At 33.8% G+C, this 12,753-nt stretch overlaps 1 protein-coding gene across 1 annotated transcript; it reads right to left on the reverse strand.

The window, feature by feature from the left end:
- Positions 1-4,557: 4,557 nt before the first annotated feature.
- LOC110111995 lies at positions 4,558-10,161 on the reverse strand. Its single transcript, XM_020844067.2, has 4 exons — positions 9,832-10,161; positions 9,681-9,761; positions 9,432-9,608; positions 4,558-4,679 (listed from the first exon to the last, which is right to left on the reverse strand). Exons 1-4 carry the CDS (start codon positions 9,926-9,928, stop codon positions 4,558-4,560), a joined length of 477 nt encoding a protein of 158 aa, XP_020699726.1. The 5' UTR covers positions 9,929-10,161.
- Positions 10,162-12,753: the final 2,592 nt, after the last annotated feature.

Genomic DNA, 12,753 nt, shown 5'->3' on the forward strand with positions numbered 1-12,753 from the left:
AGTTAATAAATGAATGATAATGAAACTTTTTGCAACTTTGTGTTTTTGTGAGAGCTCGAGAACTTTGGAGAGAAATCCCTAGGAGAGGGAAACGGATCACCCACCAACCTTGGAAGTGTCCGGGTTCATGGCTATTTTCTTCCCTATTCTTTCTTCTCTTCCTCCCTGTCTTCCCTTCCACCATACGGCCAAGCCACCTATCCCAAAACCGCCGGCTACCTCAGGGCCTTCCCACTGACGGCCAACCATAAACCCCATCCCTTCCCCTTTGACTAACACCCCATCCTCCCCATCCCCTCACCACCCAAATTCCCCCCAAACCCTAGCCTAGCCACCGGCCTATCCCCTTCCCCTTTGCCTCCAAAATTTCAAAACCCCTCATCATTACTTTCCTTTCCTACATAATCTCTTTTGGGAAAGTTTAATTTCAATTATTCAATCAAATTTGAATTTTGAAATATTTCATAAAATAGAATCCTATTTTAGGAAAGTCCTTCAAATCAAATCCAATTCAATTTTGAATTAGATTGGAATTAAATTCTCCTTCTTAATTTGGGGTCTCAATTAAACAAGTCTTAAATCCCTTTCCTAAACCCTCCCCACTTCCTCATACCGCCAGCCCCCTCTCCCTTGCTCTCTCTAGGCCGAAACCTCCCCCCCCCCTCTCCAAATTTCCCTTTAAATCATTTCCAAATTTAGATGATTAATTAGGGAAACAATTACCTAATTTCAGCTAATTTCCCTCCACCCTTTAAAATCTGAGTTTATTTCCCCACCTCCCTCTTTAACCTAGCCGGCCTTCCCCTAACCCTCACACCTCTAAAATTTGAACCTAAACTTTTCCAAGGCCCCTACCTTGGCAGGTCACCTTCTCACCCCTCCTACTTGGATAGTTGGATTCCTTGGAAAAACTTCTTTCTCTCAAGGGGAATTCACAAGGACAGCAAAGGGCATCTTCTACAACACTACGTATCCTATGCATGGCCGATGCTGAACTCGACTCCGGCTTTGTCTACAACGATCAAGTCTTTGTCGACATTCTCGGATCACCTTTCTTCGATGTTAATCCGGAGGTAGATAATTCCATCGAGGAATACTTGGAGCGAATCATATTCACCCTTTCGAACAACTTTCCACCGTTCAATGGCAAATCACCGCCATGCCAAGACAAGGGTGAACTTTTTTCCCTCTTCAATTTCCTTCCTAATCTTCTTCGATTGTAGGTTGTGAATCAAGCATAAGTAATCATGCAAAGCTATCTGCCAAAGCTTAATAAACGTAGGGAATGAGTGATGGGTTTCTATGCATCTAATCTCATTGTTAATCTAGAGATGTTATTGAAAATCCTCTATATTTGCTTATGTTGAAGTTTCTAATTGTTTTGTAATCCAAACTATTATTTTGTGCCTTGGCCTAAACTAAGGCACGCCTCTCTTGTTTTCTATTTTCGTTAAGTGGCTAATGTTTTAATTTTTATTGCTTTTACTAGAAAGCATGCAAATTCTTATATCAATCATTTAAAGCATACATAGTCCTACATCAATGATCCCATGGATGGTCTCTATTACTATTCAATGAATAGTTGCATGCAAGAACTTGGAGACAACTTCCCAATCGTTTGAAATCTTTTTAATCATGATCAATGGTTGTGATTAAGCCTTATGATTTTAAACTTCAACAATGCTTTTTTTTCATTTTATCTCCAAATCATATGAATTTATCTCCAAAAGTTTCTAAAATTATAAGAACCTTAAAAAAAAGTAATATTATTTTCATTATCCCAATGGATTTAAAGAAATTTTGTAACTCTTAAATCATTCATAAATTGATCTTAATTTCAAAAAATAATAAAAATAATTTTGGGAGTTTCAGAGTCTAATCGACTTTTGACTAACATTTAGTCCCATATGAAAATGTATGAATCATATTGATTCATTTAAAAGCCATATTTTAGTATTTTAAATTATTATTAATTTTTTGAAATACTTTTTAAAAAATGTGCGAAGCATTTTTGGTGTATTTAGATCATTCCTCGTGACTTCTCCTAGTTAACCCTGAGAGTTTTAGAGATCTATCTTAATTGGCTTTATCTAACCCTTAAGTTAGTGGTTCAACTTACAAAAGTCTGGTAGACCCTAAGTCACCCAATGGATCTTCTATCCCTGTCTTTGACCCATCCTAACTAACCTTATTTGGTTTAATAATATGTATGGTTTGCTTTAATTAATCTTAATTAGGCTAGTGTTTTGATCTTAGTTCTTAGTAGACTTTAGTGCTTGAACTCTTTAAGTCTTGAAACTAATCCAAGTCCTAGTTGAGCCTGGATGATCAGTAGTCTACCCTTGCTTATAATTTGACTACTGATTTTCCTTAGATAGCTTAGATGATCATAAGTCATTTAATGACCTTCATATGCCTAATCCTAACCTAACTTAGTTGACCCAAAGTTGACTAGTGACTAGACCTGGATTGTTCAAGTTGATCCTAGGTTTTCTGATTGTGAATTGTGATTAAGCAATCTCTCTTATTTTACTCTAGCTGAGCTTAGATTGACTAGTGGCTTGCCCTAAGTAGTCATAGATGACCCTAATGTCTTTTATAGCTTTGATTAATCCTTTTGGGTACTATGTTATGCATCCCACCCTAAGGTGAAATCTCTACATCATTTAGACCCTAAGAACTTATGATAGCAATGTTCATATCAAGCTTTCTTACCCTCTTCGTGATTTCAAGTTATAAGTCTCATCATGATTATTTGCATCAAAATTAGGTATAGGGTCATATCCTAAAGAATGCCAAGTTCATATTATAGATCCAGGTTTGAAGCTAACATCCTTTATTGCTATAACTTAAGTATTCACTCTAAGCAGTTCACCAAAGGTGGAGTCATCACTACTCAAAAATAATAAGCCTCTATTCTAATAATATGATCAACATTAATGTATTTTTAATCAGTTGATTCTCTAAAAATATAAAGCCCAAATAGAAATATGGCTTTTGGGCATTTTGAGTATCTCAATGTCATACACCAGTAACTTACACTCCATTGAACTCCACTCTCATATTTTCCTAGTTTGATCCATTCCTACATTAGCATTCTAAAAGCTATATCTGTTTATACATAGCTTTGATATTCTACAACACAATCATGACTTTAATCAGGAGTTTTTTTTAGAGTTTAACCAATCTAGAATGTAATTAACCAAATAGGTTTACTTCTATGAGAACTAGAACTCAAAACTAAATCAACCTTGTCTAGCTTTTTTATGCTAGATGGAGGAAATCTTTTTAATATATATATATATATATATATATATATATACAGAGAGAGAGAGAGAGAGAGAGTGATTTTTCTTTTATCTTTTAAGACAGTACAACTCCCTATCCATGAAGTAATCAAAATAAATTCTATATAATCATTTGCATTCCATTTAACCAATCAAGAGAGTTTGTTTCCATGTCATGAGCTGGTATATTTCTCTTTATTCCTTGAGCTACATCATCCAAATGGACCAAAACCAAAGGGCCTCATGAGAATCATAAAAAATCAAAAAAAGTTGCATCATAATTTTGAAATTATAAGTCTTATATTCATTGTTGAATTTCTAAGGGGGATTTGAACTCTTCTTCACTAGGATAAACTAGCAAAAGAAAAACCGTATAAATGAACCATGAACATTTAAAAGATCAAATTTCTTAAAAGCTAAGCATATCTTGAAGCAATGACTTCAAGTTAAATAGTTAAATTCATCAAAACTAGAAATTCTATGCTACTAACTTTATGGCTCAGTTTAGTCTGAAGGAATATAAAGAGAGGTAATAATAAAGGAAATTATTAATAAAAAAAGGAATATAAAGAGAGGAAATTAAAAGAAAATATAAATAAAAATGTTAAAAGGAACTTAAAGAGAGAAAAAGAAAAGAAAATAGAAATAAAAAAGTTAAAGGAATTAAGATGAAATTAGTTTCACCCATTTTATTGGCTGAGGAAAAAATAAATTAAATTTCTTTTTTTAATTTCTTTCATTGTTAATTTTGGATTTTTTTTATTTTTGGCATGTGAGCCATAACCATGACACCATATTTTTTCTTCATATATTTCACAAATGTGGATTAAGACATTGTCGACAAAAAAAATTGAATTATTTGTATTTCCAAGGTAATTCCAATCACCTCTTTATTATATTGAAACAAAACAACCAAAATAAAATGCATTTGCATTTCCTTCAATTCTTCCAAACCAAACACAGCCTATAAGAATTTATTTTGCAGAAGCATGAGGAAAGGTTGATCTAAACAACAAGATGTACAAGAATAACACTTTTAAAATCCCAAGAACACTCTAAAAATTTAAAACAAAAGCACATCAGTGCCACGAGAAATTATTCGGTGCGGAATCCAGACGTTGCTTTGCGTTCGGACGCTAATAAAATTGTGACCCGTGGATAGCTATGTGGCTATTGCTGACATAGATTGCCCTCGTGGAACGCCAACGTGGCTTCAACATTTAAACATCGATAAAGATAAAAAGTGAAAATGGTAGAAAAATTCCACATTTCAAGCAGCTTTTTGGTTTTCAACATCCGACATTCGTTCTCTGAAGCGACACTCCTCCGAAGCTCTTGTATTCTCTTCTTGCAATTTCAGGCATTTACTCAATTGCTTCCAAATGGTGTCACCTGTAAAAAGAAATGTAAGTTGCATGTTTTCTGCTCAAGTTATGCATGATTTATGCTCATATTATATGTATTTTATGTTCATGCTATGTGTTTCTTTTATGAAATTTTTTAATATATTTAATATTTCATAAATGCATAATTGTTTGATGCTACTTATGGCCCATCGTATTTTCTCTATATTTAGGGTTTATGCTGAAACCTAAGCTCTAAAAAACTTTTAACAATTAAACTATTTGAATCTTAGAAACAATAAAAAATTAAATAGATAAATGTTTTATGCATAGGTTCTGAGTAGTTTATGCTTAGGTTGTGCATAAGCACTGTGAATGTTGTACGTAGGCAAAAGCATATGTTGTGTGTATGTTGTGCATGTGTTATGCTTTTTTTTATTACTATCCTTTTTACTTATTTTATATATTTTTTAACCTTAATTTTTCATATCTATATTCGTCACATTACTTATCGATGCCATATTTTGATGTTTCGAACAATCTGTGGCATTCCTCAGCAAATTGCTCTTGAAATTGTGGACAACTTGAAGAGATTAAATATCATACAATAGAAATATCTTGCCTTATCTTAGCACTTACTAGAGTTACATCATTAAAAATTAAGGCAGACATACTGCAATTGAACAAGCATAGCCCCAGAGACTATGTTAAGAACGTTTATTATGTATTTATGTTTATATTTTATTATTTCGACTTAATAACTTTAAAATCCCTCGGTTGCTTCATAGAATAGCATATAATGTAGATGAATTTTTTTCAATAAACTGAGCAAGGTCGATTATGGAATGTTTAGTTGAAAATTTTAGCAAAGTCTCCACCAAGATTTTAAATAAGAAGCAGTAAGTTACATCAACGATTTTGTGCCTCTGCTAATTGTGAGTGTTAAAATCATTCTAATTTTTATTTATTTTTTTTTAATCTATTTGCTAAAATTTGCTTTAATCTTTTGCAAATTTGGTTCATCCATGAGCACACTTCTATTCATGCTCCTATGGACACTGACAAAAGGCCGATGATATTGGATATATTATTGAGACAGTCACTAATTTATTTGTTAAATTAAAGAAAAGACATAAATCTTGCAGCAAATTTCAATTAATGCATTTATAAAGAATAAGAATTTGCTAACATACAAATTTTTTACAGATTTTTTATGTCCTCAAGGGAGTTACTCAGGATGAAATTAATATGCTTAGCATTAAGAAATTTCCATCACACAGACCTTTAACCCATCATGAAATAAGTGAATTACACCCCTCCCACATACCTCATTCTCCCATTCAATCCCCCCATCATGCCCTACAAGCCCCCCTCTAATATCCCAACAAACCCCCCACAAATCTCCTCATCAAACCCCCCAACAATATCCCCATCATACCCCCCCTCCTCCCCAACAAGCCCCCCACCAATCTCCTCAACAATTACATCTTATATTTTCTGCTCAAGCACTAGATTTCTCCAAGAAAAATAATCAAATCCTGTTAGGATACCTGCACAGAACTCTTTCTTGAATTTGAAGGTAAGCTGAGTATGAAGTTTGAACAACTAGCTAAAAAAGTACAAGTTATTGATGACAAGCTCAATCAGTACATTGCTTACAACATATTTTATCATGAGAAACATTCTGATACCTCCTCATCTTGTCATAAGAAACAGAAACATTCCCAACCCCAAAGAAATCAGATATCCCTCCCCCAAAAAAGTTAGAAATCCCAACCATAGACAAACCTGATAACATCCATTCCCCAAAAAAATAAGATATCACAACCACAAGCAAACCTGATATCATCATTGACCCAAGAAAATAAGACATCCTAAATGAGCCAGAAGATAATATCATTGTTTACAATTGCGCAATAAGAGGCCCGCCTCAAGGCGCGCCTCTGCGTAATTCTTCCCCAAATAGCCTCATTGCTTAAGTAGTTTCGGGTATGGGTGAGGCTTACGCCTCGTGGATCCTAAGGCGCGCCTCAGAGGCTTAATTGTGCAATTTTGGGTGAGGCTTACGCCTCATGGAGCCAGGTCCCACACACTTAAGTTCTTTAAAAAAAAAGTCATTTCATCCCTTTCTTCTTTCTGCCTACCCGAACTGAACGGAAGAGCTCCACATGCCGCAGTCCGCACGCCCTAGCTTCCCTCGTCCGACCTTCCCGCCGGTACCGCCTCACGCCAGAGAGCAACTTGAGTCCGACCGCCCTCTACGACACCTTTACTATGGGTTTTAGGTATTTTTTTAATTCAATGTTTGATTTTTCAAGTTATAAAAAATCTAAGGTTTAACATTTTTTGAGATTTTTGGTTTGATTTTGCATTTGTGTATTAGGAAACATAGTTAGGGGAAAGGAAAAGTCAAATACGTCATTGCAGAGGGACTCTTCTTGGAAGTATATTATACAGGTTGATGTAGTCGACGGCAAGAAGACATACGTGTATTTGAAATGCAATTTTTGTGATGAGACATAATTGAATTTTAGATGTTCTTTCTTATTTGTACTTTGGGAGTTTTGACTTTTGATAGATTTCAAGTCGTGATTTTGTACTTTGAATTATGCTATGAGATGCATATATTGCATCTATTTTATTATTTTCCACTAAGTTCACTTCTCATTTAGATGTTTTTAGTGTACCATAACCTCTTACTGTTATTTACCTGCTAGAATACTTAAATTATCATTTACACAATTCTTCGTCCGTGAGGCTTACGCCTCGCACCACTTCGAGGCTTACGCCTCGCCTCACGGACGAAAAATGCCTTAAGGCTTATTTACGCAATTTTAAACCTTGGATAATACTATAAAATTTTATAGGAAACATAAATCAAATATCCTTATGAAGAAACATATATCACATATTCTTGTCCCGGCCCAAAATAAACCAATCCCAACTCAAATTCAACCAATCTTATCCCAAAATTAACCGATCCCACTCCAAAATGAGTCAATCATATCATAGCCCAAAATAAACAAATATCAGCCCAAATTCAACCAATATCATCCCAAAAAGGAACCAATCACACTCCAAAATGAACCAATCATAGCTCAAAATGAACCAATCCCAGTCAATGAAATTGTAATAACTCCTAAAAATGTAAATCCAATAATGAATTACGAAGGCATTGAGAAGTTGAGTTATGAGAAGAGAAATTTTATATATGAATGCTTCAAGAACTTCAATCGAAGGTAAAAATTGTAACTGTTATGAACTAATAATTTTTTTAATTATTCGTGTGTTATGCGTATGTTATTCTTATGGTCTGCATATGTTAAGCGTATATTATGCATATTTTATGCGTATTTTATGTGTATTATATGTATATTTTATGTGTATATTATGTTTGATTGCTTCTTAATTTATGCGTTTTTTTTTTTCGCAGGGAAGATACAGTCTTCGAATGTGGGAACATTATTATTTCTAGAGCTGACATTGATGAATTAATAACAGATTGTTATTTTTTCAATGTTCATGTAGATGTTTTCGTCCTTTTGTTAAATGGAAGGCTAAACTTATGCCTAACAAGTACTATAACTTTCTATATATCTCGCCAGTGTATTAGGTTACTATTTAATTTTAACACTAGTTATAATATTTATAGTTGCTTTAATTTTCATTTCTTATATTTACTACTTACAGAATTATAAAGGAAGTGACTCATTGTCGAAATTGTATATCGACCATATAATCGATGTTGCTATTAATTCATGCAACATTTTACTCAAGAAAAATTTGCTGACCAAAAATATCACAAATTCTTCGAAACATCAAAATATAGCATCAATAGGTAATATGACGAACATAAATCTAAAAAATCAAGTTTATAAAAAATGCACAACATACACATAACACACGCACAACATACACACAGCATACGTTTTTGCCTATGATTATCATACGTAATGCTTATGCACAATCTAAGCACAAACTACTCAGAACATACGCATAAAATATTTATATATTTACACTTTTATTGTTTCTAAGATCCAAAAAGTTTAATTATTAAAAGTTTGTTAAGGTTTAGGTTTCGGCAAAAACCCTAAATATAGATAAAATACGATGGGTCATAAATAGCATCAAATATTTATGCAGTTATAAAATATTAAATATACTAAAAAATTTTGAGAATTAAACGTATAGCATGAACATAAAATATACATAGCATGAGCATAAAACACACATAGCATGAACATAAAACACGCAAGCGACTTATCTTTCTTTTTGCAGGTGACGTCATCTGAGAAGGAACTGAGTGAATGCCTGAAATTGCAATAAGAGAATGTAGAAGCTTCGGAGGAGTTTCGTTTTGGAGAACGAACGTTGGATGTTGAAAACCGAAAAGCCGCTTGAAATGTGGATTTTTTCAGCAATTTTTAATTTTTACCTTTATTGGGGTTTAAGTGTTAAAGTCACATCGGCATTCCACAAGGGCAATCCACGTCAGCAATTACCATATAGGCTATCCACGGGTCACAATTTTATTGGCGTCCGGATTCCCCGTTGAATAATTTCTCCAGTGCCACAGACTAAATGATGAAAGGCAATTCAATAGCACTACACATATCAGCCAAAAAACTACACAAGGTTAAAATCCATCATCGAAACTTTAGCCACAGCAGGACAAAAAAAGCCGACCAAAAAAAGTAGAAATAAACGCAAATAATAACAACCTGGACCACAAACTACATGATCTACGTATAGAAAGAAACATAACCACAAGAAAGAACCAAAATGAAAACGACCAACTCACATCTGGAGAGTGGAAGAGATATCCGATAAATGTTGCTGTTCATTGAATCCAAAACCAACAGCTGGCCACCCGGCAGTACCTCCACCGAGAAAGGCTCGATCCCAAGCTTGCTACCATCGAATACGGTCTCTACCGTATACCCATTCTCAAACTTCATCATTGGGCGGCCGGATATTACTACAAAACACTGATCAGATCAAAACCCCACTATAACCCCCAAAACAGCAAAAAAACATAAGAAATTTATACCAGTTTTTTTAGTAGAAGCCATCGACCATAGCAGCTTGAAGATGGCCGAGAGACCATTGGAAATAAACCCACTCACCAACTCTGCCAGAAATAGCGAGATTAAACAGGGAAATGAGAGGGAACAAAAGTAAGGAGATGAAAAGGAACTCACTTGCTGGAGATGCAGCTGAAACCAAGCTAAATCCACTTAGCAGGAGCACCAGGACTAGTAGAGCAGAAACCCCTTTCTTCCGTTCGTCCATTTCCATAAACACCAGAGAGAGAAGAAGAAAGCGAGCTTATAATATGGCCGATGAGGGAGAATGCGAGCAACCCATCTTGTAATCGCCGTCTTCGTACGGGAAAAATCGAAAAAAAACGATGCTTTTACACGCTTTTGTGCAGAGTAAAGCTGGTAGAACGGACAGCAGAGTCCCACGCCAGCACCGCCACCCTTCCCTTTGCACACTCGCAGATTCTGTAAGCGAAAAATCGAATCTTCATCTTAAAGTCTTAAAGCTCGCGGGGTTTATGAGGTTTAAGGCTAAGAAACAGTTTTAAAGGAGTAGCAGAGCTATTAACAAGAGACGGATTAGGTGGAGAGGATCACCTCTGGTTAGTAATAAATTCAAAATTCAATCCAATCTGTCATATAGCCTTCGTTTGCTGGGTTTGGATGTATTGTAATTTTTTTTTAATGATATAAATTAAATCCTATTTGATAATTATTTAAAAAAATAAAATAAATTTTGATTTGAACTGAAAAGAATGAAGCAAAGTTAAAAATAAATAAATAAAGATTTTATTGTTGTTTTTAGTTTTATTACTTATCAAATTAAATTAAATAAATTGTTAAATTTTTGTAAATCTGATTCGTTACAAATGAAATGATAAATTTGGCCTTTACAGATTATAAAATTTATATGTATTTATATATCTAATATTTAATTTTTTATATATATTTACATGATATTTAAAATTTAAAATTACATCAAAAATGTTATTAATTCATTTGAAATGAACGCATTTTTTAACACAGATTTTAACTTGATTAAAATATTAAAGTGATATATAAATAAATATAAAAAAAATTAGATGTTAGATAATTATGATATGCATGTAAATCTCAATTCAAGATAATATTATGCTATTGTAGTTAAAAATGTTATTTAACCCACCGAGGCTTAGGGTGGTTGGTGGGCGAGCACGATTAGGAACCCCCCATCTCGGGTTTGAATCCCCTCTACTACAGTCTTGCCTCTTCAGTGGGGCAAAGCAAGTGTGGGCTCGATACCGGTTGGTGGCCTCGCTAGGTTCTGACGATGAATTAGTTACGCCACAGCACTCTCTTTAGAGTGACGGCGAGTAGTACCCCGTTCCCAAAAAAGTGCTATTTGAAAGAATAACCTTATACAACAAATAATCATAATTTCTAGCGTGAGCAATTTAACAACATTTATGCACAATGAATTCAAATATAACTAAAGACTTCTTTGGCATCAATATTAATTTTAGTCTTTTATTGAATATTTTTATTTATTTATTATGTTACTTTTTTCATTTTTTTATTAATTTATTTATTTAAAAAAGCACCCGGTCAACCGAACAAAATAAAAGCTCTTTTGTCTGAGCTCTCTCTATTAATTTTTTATGTGAATGGGCTTCGATCGAATTTATAAATTTATTTGGTGGGTGGTTCTCTTTGGATATATTCGCCCACTTCACCTTTCATTCCCATTTTGTATGGCGATATATCTAAGGGATCTTTTTTTGGAATGGCTTTGGTTATTAGTCCACTTAACATACTTTATGTATTGTCCCTTTCATTGGTTGCATGCATTTGAGCTGTCAGCTATGGACCTATGGAATTGGCTGATTGATTATTATAAAAAATTAAAAATATATATATTATCTTTTTTTTTAGAGGTTACAACTTATGAGACTTTGAAATATTCTACTTTAAATAGTTAAATAGTCTAAAGCGATATTTATTGAGTGAGAGTAAATAAGTGGTAGAAGAAAGAGATATTAACATCTTAATTTTGTAGTAAATTTAGCATGCACATACAAATAGAATAGATATTGCTACAGTAAAATGAAAATATACGAGAAAAAATCACGGGATATGACTTAAATGAAATGATTTCACTAATATTTGTCATTAGTCACAAATGATATCATTCCTTACGTTGTCATTAGTCACAACATAACAGATTATTTCATGGTGTGGATTAGAAGGGCTATGTGGTATGAAAGATTGTCTTCAAAATATCATTTGTTGTTTGTTTGTTCTTTCTTCTTTGAGGAATGGAGAGCATAGACAAAAAATGAAAGGATGAGAGAACACATGAGTTTACTGGATTTCACACACTTCTATGCAACACAAAAAATGAAAGAACTTATATTCAAACAATTGTACTTTGTGTACATTTCATATATTGAATTTCTAAGATTGTGCGCACATGCATACAATACCAAGGATGACAGTACTTGCCCTAAAATATATAGATTTTTATAACCTTGAAATTATATTTATAAGACTATATGCACCTATATCCAACTCATATTGAGTATGCTCAATGTTGGCACCATTTTTTAATGTATTCATAATATGTAGGCTCTTTATATATCATTTGTTCTTTGTAGGTTTGTCTAGAAGATGCCACATTACATATATACATTTGGTTCTTCTATTTCTAAACACACCCACTAAGAACCTTACGGGGCTTATGATCACTAGATCAATGTTCTTGCATTGACTTGACTGCATCTCCTTGGTTCACTTAGTCTCAAGCACATACATCAGGGCTTTTTGCTAATCTCATTTGGTAGAACAGTTTTAGTCATTCTCCTACTGAAAGACTTAGGTCTCTTTTCATATATTGGATACATCGTCTTGAGTAATCTTGATAAATTTATGACTCAAAGATAAAAAATCATATAGTGTCGCGTTGTTGCATGATAGAGTACTGATGTGGAATTTCAAACTCGGGTTGGAGACAGAGAGTGGAGTGTTGTGACGCTCCATCTCTAGTGATGTGGCGTTGCAAGTTAGGTCGAATAGATTTTCTTCCTTCTTCTTCTTAGTTCACTT

This window comes from Dendrobium catenatum, unplaced genomic scaffold (genome assembly GCF_001605985.2).
Source record: "Dendrobium catenatum unplaced genomic scaffold, ASM160598v2 fragScaff_scaffold_1521, whole genome shotgun sequence".
Lineage (NCBI taxonomy): Eukaryota > Viridiplantae > Streptophyta > Magnoliopsida > Asparagales > Orchidaceae > Dendrobium > Dendrobium catenatum.